This window comes from Saccoglossus kowalevskii, chromosome 16 (assembly GCF_978046115.1).
Source record: "Saccoglossus kowalevskii chromosome 16, keSacKowa6.1, whole genome shotgun sequence".
NCBI lineage: Eukaryota > Metazoa > Hemichordata > Enteropneusta > Harrimaniidae > Saccoglossus > Saccoglossus kowalevskii.
The window spans coordinates 29,142,271-29,161,281 of NC_140656.1; the positions used below are offsets into that span (position 1 = coordinate 29,142,271).

The 19,011-nt window shown below is 35.8% G+C and overlaps 1 protein-coding gene across 1 annotated transcript; it reads right to left on the reverse strand.

The window, feature by feature from the left end:
- Positions 1-3,456: 3,456 nt before the first annotated feature.
- LOC102805562 (uncharacterized) lies at positions 3,457-19,011 on the reverse strand. The gene is made up of 5 exons (XM_006812708.3): positions 18,836-19,011; positions 14,101-14,332; positions 9,443-9,534; positions 4,632-9,302; positions 3,457-3,546 (listed from the first exon to the last, which is right to left on the reverse strand). The coding sequence occupies exons 2-5, from the start codon at positions 14,318-14,320 to the stop codon at positions 3,478-3,480; spliced, it is 5,052 nt and encodes a 1,683-aa protein (XP_006812771.3). The 5' UTR covers positions 14,321-14,332; positions 18,836-19,011; the 3' UTR covers positions 3,457-3,477.

A 19,011-nucleotide genomic window follows, 5' to 3' on the forward strand; every position in this document is an offset into this window, starting at 1 on the left:
ACCAAAAATAGAGAATTTGAGATTTTTACATGAAATGAACAAATCTGAGAAAGAACCATCCAAGGTACTTGTATATTAAATTTGCAAACATTCTGACTTGTGGTTTCGAAGAAGAAGTTGAAATTGTAAAGTTGACAACGACTGACAATCAGTAATATGAACAGCTCCGCTGTGTCGACTTTGTCTAAAAACTGTTTCGAGTCAGAGCATAAAGTAGGGGATTAAGTCATAGTTTTCCTCTGAGGGGAATGGAAATTACTGTAAAATCTGTATTAGAAACCGCGGCTTCTATTAAAATGGTACAATCCAATAGAGGGGGTGCGGCTTCTATTAGAGCATCTACACATATGAGAAATGATGATTTTTTGGCTCCCAATTGTTTAAAAAGAATGGGTGCGACTTCTATTAGGGATGCGGCTTCTAATACAGATTTTACGGTACTCTCTTTTGAGGGTGTCATAATAAGGGTGAAAACTGTTTTCATGCTATTAAAAATGCCAAGACCTTGAACATACTTTAGTATAAAATAATTATTTGTTTGATAGCACTTTTAGGTTCAAGTGCTGCAAGTTAGAGTGCACATACCTAAGCGACCGTCCCTCAGCAAATGATTTAGCCCAGGTATTTTTCAGTGTCAAAATCGCTAAACTATTCGTTTTTACGCAATCTGGAAAGTCCAAATTACTAAACAAAGTACAGGATGACAAATCTGAAATATCATACAACCAACACATACCAACAATTGTATCTCAAATGTAAATATTCATGGTATATTTTAAGTCTAACTGGACGCGAGAATTTGTTACACCCGATACTCTAAATATCCAAATATATTTTTGTACAAGATAGTAATAAAACTGGCGACAAAGTTAATTAATAGAAAGAAGCTTTACCTCAATTCTTTATGGGAAGTCTTCCTTTAAAATTCAAAAACACAAGTCAGTTCTTTGGTAACAAACGTTTATATTTAAAATAAAATTTGTTATTTGTTTTTTTCAATACGTACATTTGTTATTTAAAGAAGGAAAATTTACTACAAATACAAAACAATGCTAGAAATACAGTAATATAAAACAATATATAAAATATGAATTAAATAAAAAGATACACAATAATTTAGTTCTATGTTTTACTTTCCCACGAAATTAAAAATTTTCAGTGAAAATAAAAACTATTGATGTTTCAATGTGCTCACACAACTTTTATCTGCAAAGTTGACAAATTTTTCACAATAGATATGTGCAATTGAGAAACATAGATTAAATTATTGTGGCCTAAAAAGCTGTGTACATTGTTTATTGTTGAAAAATATGGTTGTGAAATGTACCAAAATAACTTGTTAATTAAAATGATTTATGATCGGTTACGAAGTATATTATAACAATAGAAGTAACTGAAATTTTGTATTTCTGAGAACAAATCTTACAAATTAAATTTGACAAATATTGATCAATGACCTTACATGTATCTGAAAAGAAAAAGAAACAAGAGGCATTTCAAAAGTCAAGTTGAAACAATACGTGTCTTTAATTGCTCTATCAGTAGCAGCTCCCTTATAAGGCATATAGAACCCAAATCATTTTTTCCCCATCTTAACTGCTTTGAATTGCCCCGTCTCGACTGCTTTGAAATGCCCAGTCTCGACTGCTTTGAATTGCCCCATCTGGACTGCTTTGAAATGCCCCATCTCGACTGGTTTGAATTGCCCCATCTCGACTGCTTTGAATTGCCCCGTCTCGACTGCTTTGAATTGCCCCGTCTCGACTGCTTTGAATTGCCCAGTCTCGACTGCTTTGAATTGCCCCGTCTCGACTGCTTTGAATTGCCCCGTCTCGACTGCTTTGAATTGCCCCGTCTCGACTGCTTTGAATTGCCCCGTCTCGACTGCTTTGAAATGCCCCGTCTCGACTGCTTTGAAATGCCCCATCTCGACTGCTTTGAAATGCCCCATCTCGACTGCTTTGAAATGCCCCATCTCGACTGCTTTGAAATGCCCCATCTCGACTGCTTTGAAATGCCCCGTCTCGACTGCTTTGAAATGCCCCGTCTCGACTGCTTTGAAATGCCCCGTCTCAACTGCTTTGAAATGCCCCGTCTCGACTGCTTTGAAATGCCCCGTCTAGACTGCTTTCAAATGCCCCATCTCGACTGCTTTGAAATGCCCCGTCTAGACTGCTTTCAAATGCCCCATCTCGACTGCTTTGAATTGCCCCGTCTGGGATGCTTTCAATTGCCCCATCTGGGATGCTTTGAATTGCCCCATCTCGACTGCTTTGAATTGCCCCATCTGGGCTGCTTTGAAATGCCCCATCTAGACTGCTTTGAATTGCCCCATCTGGGATGCTTTGAATTGCCCCATCTGGGATGCTTTGAATTGCCCCATCTGGGATGCTTTCAATTGCCCCATCTGGGATGCTTTGAAATGCCCCATCTAGACTGCTTTGAAATGCCCCATCCAGACTGCTTAGAATCGCCCCATCTAGACTGCTTAGAATCGCCCCATCTAGACTGCTTTGTATTGCTTGCATCAAATAAGTATCCATGAAATTTGGAAAATTGTAATTTTACTGAGCCAAACATGTTCATTCTTTATAGATAAGTTATAAAAACTGTCACATGCATATGCAAATGCAAATAATAAAGTACCAGTAAAGACAGCTTGCATGAACCAAAATAAGATTACAGCACTTTACAAAGACATCAAAGGCAATTATTTTTGTGCCCTTTTAAAAATACAAATATTAAGTTAAACTTTATTATACAATTTTATCAAATTGAGATTACTGTACTTACTACATTAGCCTTACTAGTATGTAAACTGATCAAGCACACTACACTTGTGTGCTCGTTGATTACAGAGGCGCTTCTAATGGTCTAAATACAGTATTTATAGCATTATGTGTATATAGCTAGCATCAATGTGAATTCTGAAAATTTACAATTTTCAATGGTACTGAAATTGTAAAACAATATTCTTACATTAGGATTTATATATTTCTAAATCATACTTTTCATTTTCAAATTCACACAGCTTTTTGACAGCTGATGAAAAACAAACTGGTATAAAACTGATGATCCAAATCAAGTCTCTAATAGATCCAGTGTGGGGGTTAGTTGTAGTGGTTAAACACTAAAAATAACATGGTGGTTCATTTGTTTACATCGGCCAGTCAATATTGTAAATACATTTCCTTAAAAAAAATGACACGAGCAGTTACTATAAAAAAAGTCCGCAACAAACTGATCAAATATCTGCCTGCAAGTCACATAATGTTGACAAAAACAAATGCTTTTGTAAATTCATAAACAGTTTCTATTATTTTCATTACTATAAATATTTATTTTGAAACTGCCTAAATATTTTGAAAATATTAGGTTTTCATCTTTATCAAGTAAGTTACAAAAGTTTGTAGTGAAAAAGTTTAGCTATTGCTGGTAGTTCACAGAAGCCCAGACTTATATTGTTGGGCAAATAATTCAATCCATCATCTCCTCCAGGAATCGTGTTTGAAATTTAACTTTCTTTTCCGAACTACTTCCATTGAACTGCAATGAAAACAAGCACAATCGTTATCAAGGGTTCATAAACCAAAGGGCATGCATTGGCCCTTATATAAAACTAAATGGTTCACCCCTCTACACTCAGAGATTAAAATAAATGTTGATATTTTTCAGAGAAAACAGGTCTATGTAAACATCCTCAAATTATCGATATCATAGTGCACAAATGATGCCACAAAACATTACCGTAAATATTCAAATTTAAGTGTCACTTTTATAATATTTAAATCTTTCCTGATGCCTAAATTAGAGCAGAATTTGTTTTTGGAGTTGGTTTGAACACCTACCTATTCAAAAATACAATGTTTTATTGTGACCAGCATGAATGGTCAACAAAAATAAGCTGTTATCGATGCTTTTGTGCATGGAAAAAAACTAACATCATTTTGCGTAACCCAAAACATTCACTTGCAATAAAACTTACTGTAAAATCTGTATTAGAAACCGCGGCTTCTATTAAAATGGTACAATCCAATAGAGGGGGTGCGGCTTCTATTAGAGCATCTACACATATGAGAAATGATGATTTTTTGGTTCCCAATTGTTTAAAAAGAATGGGTGCGACTTCTATTACGGGTGTGGCTTCTACCGGTAATACAGATTTTACGGCAGTTGAATTTTACTTACATTGCATGAAAACCAACAAGTAAATTATTTTTTACATAATCACAATCAAGCAGTAAATAACATTTGTGTCATCTTGGAAACAAGTTATCCCCCTGTGAAATAACATGGCCGGATTACAATATTGTAATCATTTACTACTAAGCAATGCATTCATTTTTATTTGAAACTTATTCTATACTTTTCATTACCAACAAAGTTAAAGACAAAGCACATTATATTAAATTCAGAGTATTTGTTGTTATCAAATGGATATTCCGAACATTTTTGTATCAGAAAAGTATCACAGTTTGAGGTTGAAACTGTCTCTTTTTTGTTTCCCATGCTCAATAACATTCTATGGCTCCAATGCATGTATGGCTTTACTTTTCAAATACCTCACTGGAGGTTCTCCTAGCTTGTCCTTCAATCTACTAACATTCTTAATGTACAATATAAAATCCTACCTCATCCTTTGAACCAAGATCTCGTTTCTGGTATCGTTCTTCTTTACTGTCCAGAGTTTCATGTTTCATATATTCCTGTAGTTGCATTTTCCTTGCACAATGTCTTGCAAAGATCTCCTGAAAAGTTCCTTTTGGAGGAGAATCCAGCAGTAACGAAAGTCTACTCTCAGTATAGTCTTTGTTCTCGTTGCATTCAGACTCAGATTCAGAGTCATTATTTTCATCAGTATTCACACTTTCTTGGGTCAGCTGACTGCTTGGGGTCAGCTGACTGCTTGGGGTCAGCTGACTGCTTGAGGTCAGCTGACTGCTTGAGGTCAGCTGACTGCTTGAGGTCAGCTGACTATCTTGGGTATCTTCTTCCACACTTGCAAAGCTTGAATTCTGGCTACACTCTGAATTTGATCGAGAGTTCCATTGGATGAGATCAGACGATTTGACGGGAGACACACAAACACTAATTTTATGACTTAGTTCTTTTCCGTGTGCACGCCTCTGAGGTGACAGTGATGATTGGATGGGAGAAACATGCACATGATCAATGCGAGAAGACTTGGCACCAGTTGTATCAAAGATATCCCAAACTGTTTTTTCCTCTCCGGGTTGTATCAACGCCACAGATGCCTCTGTAGGACTTGTGCACACACTTATTTTGGGTCTGACGGACACCTTGGTTGTCTGTGAATTGTTGTTGTTGTTACTTTTCGATTTGGGTGTAGCCGAAAAACTGCAATCTACGAGGGTCACACTGACGTTAGTATCCACGGGCGTCCCGTTGACCAATAGACGAGGACTCAGTCCCAAAGCAGACCCGGGTGATTGCATTTTTTTAACTGGAGTGTTTATTATAGCATAATTCAGCGACTGATCTGTGCATTTAATCCTACTTGGTGAAGGATCTTTGTGAATAACCTGCTTAGGTGATGGGGTGATATTAATATGAGGTGGTTTACTACGCAAGGTGGTTGCAGCATGATTCAATCTACTGAGTCTAAAAGGCTTCACGGAAAGTTGTTTGTTATCTCGTTTAGGTGTTTTATTTATCTTTTGCATCGCAGGGCTTTGCAAAACAGGCTCGAAGATAATGTTGAGTTTTGGTGAGTTTTCGATGTTTTCTTGAAGATCAAAGACAGTGTACATTGCAGTTGTTTGGTTGTAAGTGACTGGAGCGAGAACAACACTCAACTCAGTGTCCAGCTTATTTAACTTTGCATCCAGAGTATCAGCCATTGCTTTTTTAGCTTTTACATTTCTTATGGGCTTGAATTTTTTCACACCCATTTTTTCCAACTTCTTAGCCTTGATTGGTTTTAATTTTGTCACCAAAGCAGGGTCTTTAAAACACATCAATCTTGACATTTTTCGTCCACCGGTCATCGTCGTTTTACCTTTACTATCAGCTTTCGGACTTTCAAAAATTGTTTCCAGATTACGGCGACTCACCTTAGATTTTCCTCCACGACTGATATATAGTTTTTCTATCGCTTTTTCAGATTTAGTTTTATTTTCTTTAGTATTTTCCTTTTTCTTTCTAGTACGTTTAACGTTCACAGCTTGTTTGCTACTCTCTCCTGTGGAATGCTCAGTAGTTTTACATTCCTTACTAAAGTCTGTTGCTTTCAAACATTTATCAGTATTTGTAGCAGAACCAATATCTTTACACGGTTCACTTTTTATAAATATCACATCATCAGAGTGATGTGTAGTCACAACTTCACTCTCTTGTACAACTATCTTCTCATCATGGTTACATTTTTGAACTTTGGATTCAATCTGATCAACTGATTTCATTTCTACAGTTTGACCATTTGTTTGAGCGTCGCAAAACTTGTGTCCTGGTGTACAAAGGGCAACGTTGGCATTAAGAAAACTGCGTCTTCGCTTTCTCTTTGTTCTGACTTCAGGAACATTATTGTCTACATTAGCTGCAACCTCGCTAAGCGAGGATTCAAAGAAATCACCCGCTTTAGCAGTCTGTTCAAAAATTTCCAAGCCTCCAATTGTATTTTCTGGATGAGCATCATTTTCTGAAACTTTAACTGCAACATCGTTCTTGCTGTCTTCTGAGATTTTTGGTTTCTTCTGACAAACACTCTTCCTTCGGTTTTTCTTCATCTTGTTTACCTGTGTAGTATTATTGCTTTTCGCTTCATTGCTTTTCGCTCCATTGTTTGCAGCATCAGTTTGATCCTCACTTCCAGGCATCTCTGTATGTTTCAGTACTATGGTAGTATCGTCCATGTGAACTTGTGACCAATCACTCCCTTGTTCCAGTACAGTACTACATGCTGCAGCTGTGGATGTATCAGGTTGTATAGAGTCTTTACAAGTTTTCAGGAGACTTTCTTTTCTTCTTCTACTGCTCCTGCCAATCTTGACCTGATTCCCTTCAGGCGCTAAAACCTCTTCTGCCATGTGTTCATCAGACTGTGCATCACATTGTTCTTTACATGGTGACTTGACATGCTCTGAAAACACCTTCTCATCCATATTATCAATTTGTAAAAAATATTCTTCAGATGTACACAAATTATCTGGACACTTATTTTGTGTCTTATTGTTAAGATCAACAAAGGCAGAATTTTCTGATTCGTCATTAACCTCCACAGAATCATCATTTTCTTCTTTTTTCATGGGTGGCAGCAAAATACATCGCCGTGCTCTATTTTCAGACGCTTTTTGTACTGTGTTTTTCGTTGGTTGGACATCATACACATCAGTTTCAGCTGAAAGAAATATCTCAGGAGATTTAACTTTAAAACTATTACCATGCAGAAAAGCACATTCATCATGTTTAGAATGTTCATCTTCCAGACTTTGGCCTGCAGATTCACATTTCTCTCCATCACCACTCGTATTTTGATTCTTTTGTCGTTTGTAACTAGGTAATGACCGAATTTCTTCTGACGCCGCATCATCTATGTTACTGGACACAGATTCCACTGATTTAGCAGATACTTTTTGCTCTCTCTGTTGTTTTGGTTTTGTTACATCAGAATCATTTACAGCCATTTCTTCTGCTTCTGCACCATCAGTATTATCAACAATATTTTTTGATAAAACATCACCACTGTCATTATCCTCATCAACATTCATATCTTCATTTTCTCTGCCATTTATCCCTGCATCACCATCATCTTTATCCTCTTCCAAACTATTATCAGTTGTATACGAGGACGATAGAAAACTTGTGTAAAGTGGCTTATAGACTCCACTACTTCTGCGTTTTTTGTTAGAGAATGCATATGTGGAACTAAACACCGGCTCATCATCATCTAAACATTTATTTGAACATCTAGATTCATCAAGAATTGAAAATTCTTCCTCATCTTCATTATCTACTGACGCATCTTGGTTCACTGTGTCGTCCGTAAATCCTGTTGTGTTTTCCTCGTTACTTTTAGAGGTTTTTTTTTCTGTCCCGTTACTGTTATTGCTATTACTGTTAAACGCAGTAGAACAATCTTGCTCAAGTATATCAACTGATGCTTTCTTCATAGTGCTATTTGCAGACTCTTTTTTAACATCATTGACAATAGACAATTCATTCTCCATCTCTTTTAAATCGCCATTCCTCCTAGAGTCAGTTGAACATTCTAGTATTTTTTTCGTGTCTGTGAAACACTCGTTAACCGAAACTTCACTGTTTGTACATTGAACCAATGAATCAGCAGCAGATTCTCCTTGCACAGACCTAATTTCAGAGGTTTCAGACTTCTGAATTTTTTTAGGTCTTCCACGTACCTTTTTCACATTCGGGACAGTACTTGTGGACAGTTGGTCAGCAGGCTTATATTTTCGTGGCCTACCTCTCTTTTTGATGACCCGTCCTTGTGCTGAATCATTCACAGCTTTCTGTTCAGAGATAGTACTAAGCTGATCAGATGAAGAATTCATTCCAACTGCTCTATCGGAATCTCCTGGTGTGTGTGCATCTTGACCCTTACGCACAGTGGCACAACCCTTTCCTCGCTTTAAGGTGGTGCCATTTGGTGAAGTAGGAATGGCACTGAAAGATCCATCTGGTGACTGAGAAGTGAGACACTCCAAATCATTACTTGGGCTAACAATTGCTGACGAGAAGTCCTCCAATAACCCTGCATACAAATTTGTGTTTAGCTGACTTCTAAATCCACTCACAGAAGGACTCTGATTGTCAGTAGTGGCAGATGACCTCAACAAAATGGAAGAGTTCAGCGGAAGGAAAGTATATGAAGATTGTTTTGCCTCTATACGTTGCAATTGACAGAGCCCACTGTGACGTCTTTTTGACGTAACATTTTGTTTACTGTTACTGGTCTCTTTAGTGGGAGTGTGCATTACTCCTTTACTTGTGCTCACTATGTTTCTATTTTCTGCATGTTGTAATGAACAGCATCGTCCCCTACGCTTTCTGGTCGGAACATCAGCAGAATTGTTAGTGTGTTCCAGAGAGGTGTCCAGTAAACTGCCAGGATTTGCATCAATAGGTAATTTTCCTGAAACATCTCTTGATGATGTTACTTCCCTATTTGGAGCTTTACTCCTTGTTTGTATTGGATGTCTTGGTCTAGTTGGTTTTTGCAGCTTAGCGTTAGGATCTCGTATACTCTTAAGAAATGTTATTTCATCATCAAGGGGCGCAATGCATCCATTTTTGGAGTGTCCTAGCGGTGAAAATTGCTTTCTCGTCTGTGAATATATAATATTGAAATGAAATAAAAAAAAAAAACATCTAAAATAAACAACATCTGATTATCAGCCATGGTTTTCAAAAACTGTGATGCAATAGAAAATTCATCATATTCTCAAAAAATTCAAAATACTCTTACCATCAATTGTTCAGCTTTTGGAGAAGAATTTGGTGTAAGGATCGGATCCCCATGAACCAACGCAACTGTGGTACGACAATCATCATCTCCACCTGTACAAATAATGACAATAATTACTGTACTTCCCTGATCATAAGCCCAGGGGCCTGAACATGTAAAATCAGGAAAATCGAACATGTAAAAACCACCCACGAAAAAATTAACCAAATTATGTCTTTCGTTCACATCGCTGGTCTCCGTGAAATATTACGTCTTTTTGAGGGGGAAAAATGTGAAACGAGTCGTCATTGATTTCCCCAACACTTTTTACAATGAAGAAACAAACAAACTCATAAAAATACACACATTTTATTACAATATGGTTTACATACCATCTGAATTTACGATGGAAAAATGGGTAGGGTCGGTGGGAAAACAGTCAAAAGCAAGATCTTAATCTTTGTTGTGGAATGTTTTTGATCGTACGTAAACTCACAATACTAAGCATTTTCCGCCATGATGTTTTTCACCATCAACTTCCTTTGACCTAACAGGTCACGTCTTTCGTTAACCAATCAAAATGCTGTGTCGTACAGACAAAATAAGAAGTAATTTTCTCAGCACAATGTGGAAGTGAATTACCGCAATGTTAAAATGCGATCTTTTAACACTGATTTCGACAAAAAAAATGATTTTTTTCCCTCTAAAAGCTGTTGATTCACAATTTTCAAAAGGTAAACTGAGGGTGGAGGAAGTATTTAAACCATTCACAGTCGCCAACAAGTCATGTCGAAGAATAGTTTGCTCATTCACACCCCATTCACAATAGTCTCAATGGACATGATTATTCGAAAAAGTTAAACGATGATATATTACCAGGTTTCACGACTTGACAATCACATTTTTTGGCTTTTCGAAAACTAATACTCAAAAGAAATATGAATTACTTCAGTACAGTATTGCAACATCAAGGTTCATCCTGCACTCCGAAATTAATGTGAGTATTCTCATAAAAGCAGGAACCAAACTACTGTACAAATCACGATTCTTATGCAATGAAACACACTTTTTACACGCATATTTTAATAACTGTCATCATCGCCTGGTAAAACCACCCTGGGCCTATACTCGGGGATGCCCTCAACTCGTTTAATGTCTAAAAACAGAGGGGTTGTTTAACAGGCTTTAATTGCTTGAAAATTAAAAAGGGGAAGTCAAGCCAAACAACACAATGACCCTCCAAGAAAAAACTCCACAAATGTAAGAGAATGCAATTTACAGTTTTTTTATATCACTTTTCATTCTCTAGATATTCAACATTTCATCAGTATTATGTAGTCAGCCATCTTGATTCTCAAGCAAAGGATTGTGGGTAAAGTAGTCTGTTGTCAGAAATTGAGAAAATGATTTTAGTTCAAATTTTCGTTGTGCATATTACTCTTGTATATGATAATAGTAATATAAATTAGAATGTTACAAATACACATAAAGCGAAGACATTGTCAAAAACGTAAAAAAAATAAAAATCGCTATTTTCGTTTGCCAAAATTAGAGAATTAAAGATATGGTCATGGGATGAACAAATCTAGTAGATGTCAACACAAGGTACATACACACCAAGTATCAAAGCATTCAGGCTACCGGTTGTGAAGAAGAAGTCGAAAATAGAATTTTTGACCAAAAATTACCATTTTAAAATATTCGCCAAAATTAGTAAATTGAAAACTTCCTTACCAAATTAACAAAACTGATAGAGGACAACCCAAGGCACATGCACTATGAATATCAGCACTGTAGACCACTTCGTGTCATAGTAGCATAGAGGAAATTTTAGAGTTTTGGGGGGCTAATTTGCATAATTTTTGGCAATCTGATTAAAATCTGATGTAGTGTACAGGCTTTAATTATTTTGGCTATAAACTTACGTTATTTTTATTTTTTATTACTTTTGTTATTAATGCCTTAATTTTATTATTTTACTTTGATTTTGATTTTGTGATTTTTTTTTAATTCCGCCCTACCTACATCTGACCCGATGCCTGTGTAACGAGATTTCAACGAGACCCACTATCGACGATTTTAGTCAACGAATCACAGACCTTCTATAGCGCACATGATGACGTCACCGGGCAAACACACTCAAATAAAATGGCGGATTATACCGACATTAGCGACAGAGAATAACACGGCTTTTCGGTAAGTTTATCATTGTCAAATACAACGAAAGTCATTTTTATGTTAATATTGTGGCTCAAATGGTTCGAGTTTAGATGGTTATTTTGCGTAGTTATTCTGGGAGTGACGATTTTGTTTATACTGAACACCGGTGTCTTTTTCGCTTGCCCTGGAGACTGGTGATGTTTTGTTGACGGTTGGACCAAAATCGTCTACGGTATTGAAGCCGTAGCTGTAAATATTCATCAAAGTGTATCAACATTTTGTACATTATACAATAACTCTTTATTAAAGTAATTGAGCTAATTTGGGCTGGAATAAAATTTTTTAACACATTGCAATTGATCAGGAAATATTTTTTTGCTCCAATTTTCTGCGTCGATGCCGTGGGCCGGTGACCGTTATACAGTGTTTTAATCCTTACGATTTACTTATTTTTTTGCTTCCATTCTAGATAATTATGCTCAGTGTTGATGTAAAAATTGAAGCGATGACTGAATGAACGAAGCTTGGCTGGGGAAGATGTATCTGGAAGTGTACACATTTGTTGGAAGTGAAAAAAATATTCAATGTTATGACAAAAATTGTAAAATGCTGTGGAATTTCTTTTGTAAATAAAAATATACTAGCAATTTTCTATTAATGGTTTATTCAAGTGGGCAAAATATGATGTACAGAAAGATTGCCCGTAGAGTATCGCTACACTGAAAAGTAAGCAACCGACAGGCTGTATAAAAGGGGAGCTGTGATTGGCTGCTACTTACACTAGATTTGACCGAGACTTACATAGGCGTCGGATCAGATGTATGTAGGGCAGAATTAAAAAAAAACACAAAATCAAAGTAAAATAATAATAAAAAGGCACAAAAGTAATAAAAAATAAAATTAAAATAAGTTTATAGCCAAAACAAGCCATGCATGGCACACTCCCCGATAGTTATCAAATTTAAGATATAAAGTTTTGTTTATAGTAATATAGCTTGAATATAATAAACATGTCAGGAATATGATTTGTTTAACATTTAAATGATTGACATTTGTATCTGATCGTCAAATGAGTATTGAGAGATATTGCTCTGGAACAGCATTAATTAAAACAATATCAGCCATTATGAATATATTTATAATGAATATATGAAATTTGAACATAGTCAGTCAAAGCATGTCAGAGATATGGCTCTAGAAGCCCATTCATTAAAACAAAATGGTCACTGGTCAGACATTCAGAATCCGATCTAAAAAATAAAACAAGTTTTTTAGCACAAAAATAGCCATTATTAGGCCACTTTGAAAAGGATCGTCAAACCAATATATCCGTATATCTGTGACATGATGTATAATGAATATTAAAAATTTGAACATAATCAGTCAAAACAAGTCAGACATATGGGTCTGGAAACACATTCATTAAAACAAAATGGCCACCAGACAGCCATTTTGAGTCTGATCTGAAAAATAAAATGAAGTGCATCAGGAACCCGTAATTCTAATGTATGTACCAAGTTTGAACGAAATCCATCCATAAATGCCAGAAATGCTTGATATTTGATGATTTTTTAGCACAAAAATGACAACCATTCTGCCATTTTGAATAGGATCATCAAACCAATATATCTGTCTATCTATGACATGATGTATAATGAATATTTAAAATTTGAACATAATTAGTCAAAACAAGTTGGAAATATGGGTCTAGAAGCCCATTCATTAAAACAAAATGGCCGCCAGTCGGCCATTTTGAATGTTATCTGAAAAACAAAATTATTTGCATCAAGGTCCCATAATGTCTAATGTATATATCAAGTTTTGAACAAAATCCATCTGTAAACAGCCGAGAAATGCTTGATTTTTATGATTTTTTAGCACAAAAATGGCTGCCATTCGGCCATCTTGAATCAGATCGTAAAACAAAATGATGTTCATCAAGGTCCTATAATGTCCAACGTATATACAAGGTTTGAACAAAATCCATCTTTAAACAGTCGGGAAATGCTTGATTTTGATGATTTTTAGCACAAAAATGGCGGCCATTCGGCCATCTTGAATCAGATCGTGAAACAAATTGACGTGCATATGTATGATATCATGTATAATGTATGAGTGAAGTTTGATCGTGATTGGTCCAGGCATTTCTAAGATACAGGTCCGGACATACGCACAGACGGACGCATGCACGCACACACGAAGGTCAAAACATAAGTCCCCGTTTTCGGACTTCGTCCGAACGGGGACTAATAATTAAAGCCTATACACTACATCAGATTTTAATCAGATTGAATTTTTGGCAGATCGTCTTCTTATGAACAAATTACCATCTACACTCATCAAGGCATCCACACACCAAAAATCGAGTCAAACGGTTCAGCGGTTTTTGAGAAGAAGTCACGCACAGACAGACAGACAACAGAAACCCATCCCATATGCTCAGCGGACCTATGGTCCGTTGAACCAAAAATTTGAAACTAATCTCATCTTACACAAGATATTGCTTTTGAGGTCTGTACCTGTTTTATTGCAGCCTGTATCCATGGTAACAGAAAGGTCATTCATCTCTTCCTCATCATCTTCAATGGAGTTGTACATATGTATATCATCTGTGTAGTTCAGTTTTGCAGCTTTCCGTGGACTCTTGTTAAGAAAATCCTGGTATTCCTTTCTCATTTTGGGTTTTCTAGAACTTCTTCTTGGTTCACATTCCCCATCGTTTGGGTTTCCTGCCTCCATCATTTATGGGTTCTGAGAAGATGACAATTGAATTTGTTGAATACAGTGTGTGGCTATGTACACTGGTGTTCTCCCAGCTAAACGTTCAAGCACAGGCTAATTTACATAATGTACACATTGCATTGGTATTTTGTGACAAATGTTTATCATATGAATAAAGCCAGGAAAAAAAAAAAATTCTCTGTTTCTCGTTGCATGGAAATTTTGAAAGGAGGCGGCAAGACAATTTTTTTTTTTTTTTTTTTTTTTTGAACACTGCTAAAAAAAGGGGGAATTTGAGACAAGTGCGAGTACAAGCCTATTTTGGAATGCTTTAGAAGGAAAAAAATTGTCCGAGGCGCATAGTTCAAAATGATGCGCGCGGAAGCCTAACCTATATTGTTTTTTTTTGTAAATTCAAGTTCAATCACAGATAAGCGTATCATCAGATAAACATGGCTACACCTTTGTGGTTAGAACAAAATCGGAATAATTATATTTTATTAATGTGGTTGGTCATAGTGCAATTTTATTCAAAAATCGACCCTGTAATTTGTTGAATTTATTATTCGAACCATAAGCATCCAAAACATTTACATTTACAGCAATAAACAACATTTTAACATAACTTTTACTTACATGATGCCTCTTACGCAGTCATGATGCAAAAAAATGTTACTTCTTTATAAAATTTGACTAAATTTTGTACTGTTTATAAGCCGCTGCAACATCGGACGACAAGAAAGGGTCGTTTTTTGAGCTTTCTAAAAGACTTACCGATCCTGGAGGCTATAATAAATAGTTTGCTTATGTACTTAAAAACAACCCAGATGGCTCAGCCCACCAAAATCAACTACTATGTGCTCAGAAACAAAGTTGAGTCTACAAGTATATAATTATTTTATAAATTATGTATTTTTGATACTGTAGTAGTGCATAGCTTATAGTTTCCTTTTCCTTAAATTAAAACAAAAATTAGATATTGATCTTTGAAACCTGTCACCAAAATGTAAATCAATGTAGACTGTTGCATAATGGTAAAAAGACGAATTTGTGCTTTCACTACCAAAGTGTACTGTAATACTATTTCAATATTTATCAGAACACTATACATGCAGTTCTTACTATCAGAAGTATTTAGCATATTTTACAGTTTTGAGTACCGTAAAAACTTTGAAATTCAACCACCTAATTATTTAGCAAATTAACACTTTTTAAAAAGTAATAAAAAAACTAAAAGAGTTTTTAAATTACAGCTTTTTAAGATCAAATGAAACTTATTTACTGTACTGGACCACATTAGTGCCCAATTTTTATATTCAGGGTAACATTCGGCAAAGTGCGCACCCCTTAAAATGGCATTAATACAAAACTTGGTCTTTGATCATTGCTTAACAAATACTTGTAATCGTTTTTATATGATGCAGTGTGGATATCCATCGTCGTGAATACGTTGTGAATGCGTAGACTATGGTAACCGTGCATAAACTACGCTTGGACAATAACATGTTAATAAAAGTAAAATGCAGTAAATATTTCATGGCATATTCAAACTGAATAAAAACCTATTTAAAATTGCTAGTTACCATTTTTTTTTTAAAAACCATGTCATTTTATTCGCTAATATCAATTCCAACAGATCGTACATTGACATCAATAATTCACTTTCGCATTGCGTTACCAGCAAGTCTTCGGGAAATTCCGAAGAATTTAGGCGGTAGCACACAGCATTCTGATTGGTTAATAACAGACTTGACCCATTAGGTCAAAGGACGTTGTTGCAGGTCAAATCATGAAAGAATACATCATGGCTTAAAGTGCTTTACATCAAGAGTTTGTGTATGATCCAGCACATTCGTCAGTGGAGATAATGATGAATATTTTGACTTCAACTGTGTTCCAACAGACTCTAATAATTTTAACCTTCGTAATTAATATTGTAATAAAATGTCATGTGCATATTTTTTGTGACAATTTCTGTTTCTTCATTGTTAAACGACGCAACAAATTTTGTAATTTCATTTTCCCTCGAAGACGCAATATCCCCTTCGATCTGTCACATGGTGAATTAAAATTGTCATTTGCACTCTTTTCTTGGGTAAGCGCCCATCCCAAAAAATCATGATTTTTTGAGTTGAGGACACTAATGCTCCAGTCAATGTAAACCCCGACCCCTCCCACCTCGGGAGGACAAATGTGGGGCATTAGACAGGGTTTACCGCCAAATTGTGTCCGTGGAGGTGGGGTAATAGCCGTGTTTCGTGTCCCGTCATCGCTAGCATCGCTAGTACTCTGCTGATAGCAAGCACAGCGGACAGTGGCGATCGGTGGAGAAATGTGGGGGGTTTGTTTTGGGTGGGGATTTGCCTATCCATCTTGCCCCAGGAGGTGGGGCATTTCGCAAATTTTACAACAATAATTTCCAAATCCCCCACTAAATCCCGAGGTGGGGAGAGTGGGGGTTGACATTGACTGGAGCATAACGCAGTACAGTAAGGTACTTGTTTGCGCAATAAAACTGCAAGTCTTTTCTACAACGCTAACTCAGTTGTATTCGTAATCTATTTTGTTTCTTTTGACCATGAAACATCGCACTCGTGTTTCAACATAAATGTATGCCATCTAATGTTTTTGTAAACACTGATTTTTACTTTTAACAAGCAGCCTGTCGGCTGAGATAGCTCCGCTGTTAGCAATGCACATGGCAATTAAAGAACAGAAGATATCATTAGAAAATGAACAAATCTGAGAGAGGTCCACATGTAGTACCTATATGTATAATATATCAAAGCAATTGGATTTGCGGTTTTCAACAAGAAGTCGAAAATATCACTTTTTACCAAAAATTACAAAAATATTCATCAAAATTAGAGAATTAAAGATATCATTATGAAATGAACAAATCTGAGAGAGGTCCACATGTAGTACCTATATATGTAATATCAAAGCAATTGGACTTGCGGTTTTCAACAAGAAGTCGAAAATATCACTTTTTACCAAAAATTACAAAAATATTCACCGAAATTAGAGAATTAAAGATATCATTACAAAATGAACAAATCTGAGAGAGGTCCACATGTAGTACCTATATATGTAATATCAAAGCAATTGGACTTGCGGTTTTCAACAAGAAGTCAAAAATATCACTTTTTACCAAAAATTACAAAAATATTCACCAAAATTAGAGAATTAAAGATATCATTACAAAATGAACAAATCTGAGAGAGGTCGACATGTAGTACCTATATATGTAATATCAAAGCAATTGGACTTGCGGTTTTCAACAAGAAGTCGAAAATATCACTTTTTACCAAAAATTACAAAAATATTCACCAAAATTAGAGAATTAAAGATATCATTACAAAATGAACAAATCTGAGAGAGGTCCACATGTAGTACCTATATATGTAATATCAAAGCAATTGGACTTGCGGTTTTCAACAAGAAGTCGAAAATATCACTTTTTACCAAAAATTACAAAAATATTCACCAAAATTAGAGAATTGAAGATATCATTACAAAATGAACAAATCTGAGAGAGGTCGACATGTAGTACCTATATATGTAATATCAAAGCAATTGGACTTGCGGTTTTCAACAAGAAGTCGAAAATATCACTTTTTACCAAAAATGACAAAAATATTCACCAAAATTAGAGAATTAAAGATATCATTACAAAATGAACAAATCTGAGAGAGGTCCACATGTAGTACCTATATATGTAATATCAAAGCAATTGCACTTGCGGTTTTCAACAAGAAGTCGAAAATATCACTTTTTACTAAAAATGACAAAAATATTCACCAAAATTAGAGAATTGAAGATATCATCATAAAATGAACAAATCTGAGAGAGGTCTACCCAAGGTACATATACACCAAGTATCAAAGCATTCAGGCTTGTAGTTTTCAAGAAGAAGTCGAAAAAGTAAAACATTGACACGGACGACGACGACGGACGACGACGACGGACAATCACTCATATGATAAGCTCCGCTCGACAAAGTCGACAGCGGAGCTAAAAATTCAAGGAGTACAAAATTTTAATGTATTTTTTTTATATTCTAAAAACTCAATCGAAACTAATTATTTAATTGTGGTTGAATGTTTTTATGGTATTATATATCCATTGCTTTATTCCAGACAGTTTTACATATTAAACATCTATTTTCCATGATTCCTATTGCTTCTGAGTACTTTCCTTCTACCGAGTTAATAGCAAGACACACGTGAGTTCTCGTTCAGTGAGCAGTTGGTAAACTTTGCATCCCAAACTTTGACAATCCCAAAGTCCTCGGCTGTCAACTGATGATCCACATACCCCTCCTCCCACTGCTTTAACATTGTTAGCGATCACTTATAAAATGTCATGTTGCAAACTAATTTATTAACTTCTTACACTACAAAACGGCTAGTAGTCTTTCGCCGAATTCAAGTTTAATGAAAATACAGGACTTCCAGAGACTACGCCAACGGCCAAACTTGAAAAAATTAAGATGCCGTGGCTGATCCGAAAACCATGAAAATATCGACTTACCATGAGATTGTTCTCCTTATAGTGATAAAAACATGAACAAATCTTCGAGAATTAATATGTAAGCGCAGATATTACAAGACACATACACCATAGCCAATAAACAACTAAAATATAAGAAGCGTTCAGTTGAATGATCGAATGTGGCGCTCTATCTGTTGTGACCTCTGAATTGGACC

Coding starts and splice junctions, on each gene's coding strand:
- LOC102805562 (XM_006812708.3), bottom strand. CDS start 14,320: ATGGAGGCAGGAAACCCAAACGATGGGGAATGTGAACCAAGAAGAAGT. Junction 9,535..14,100: donor TACAGGCTGCAATAAAACAG/GTACAGACCTCA, acceptor TTATTTGTACAG/GTGGAGATGATGATTGTCGT. Junction 9,303..9,442: donor CAAAAGCTGAACAATTGATG/GTAAGAGTATTT, acceptor ATATATTCACAG/ACGAGAAAGCAATTTTCACC.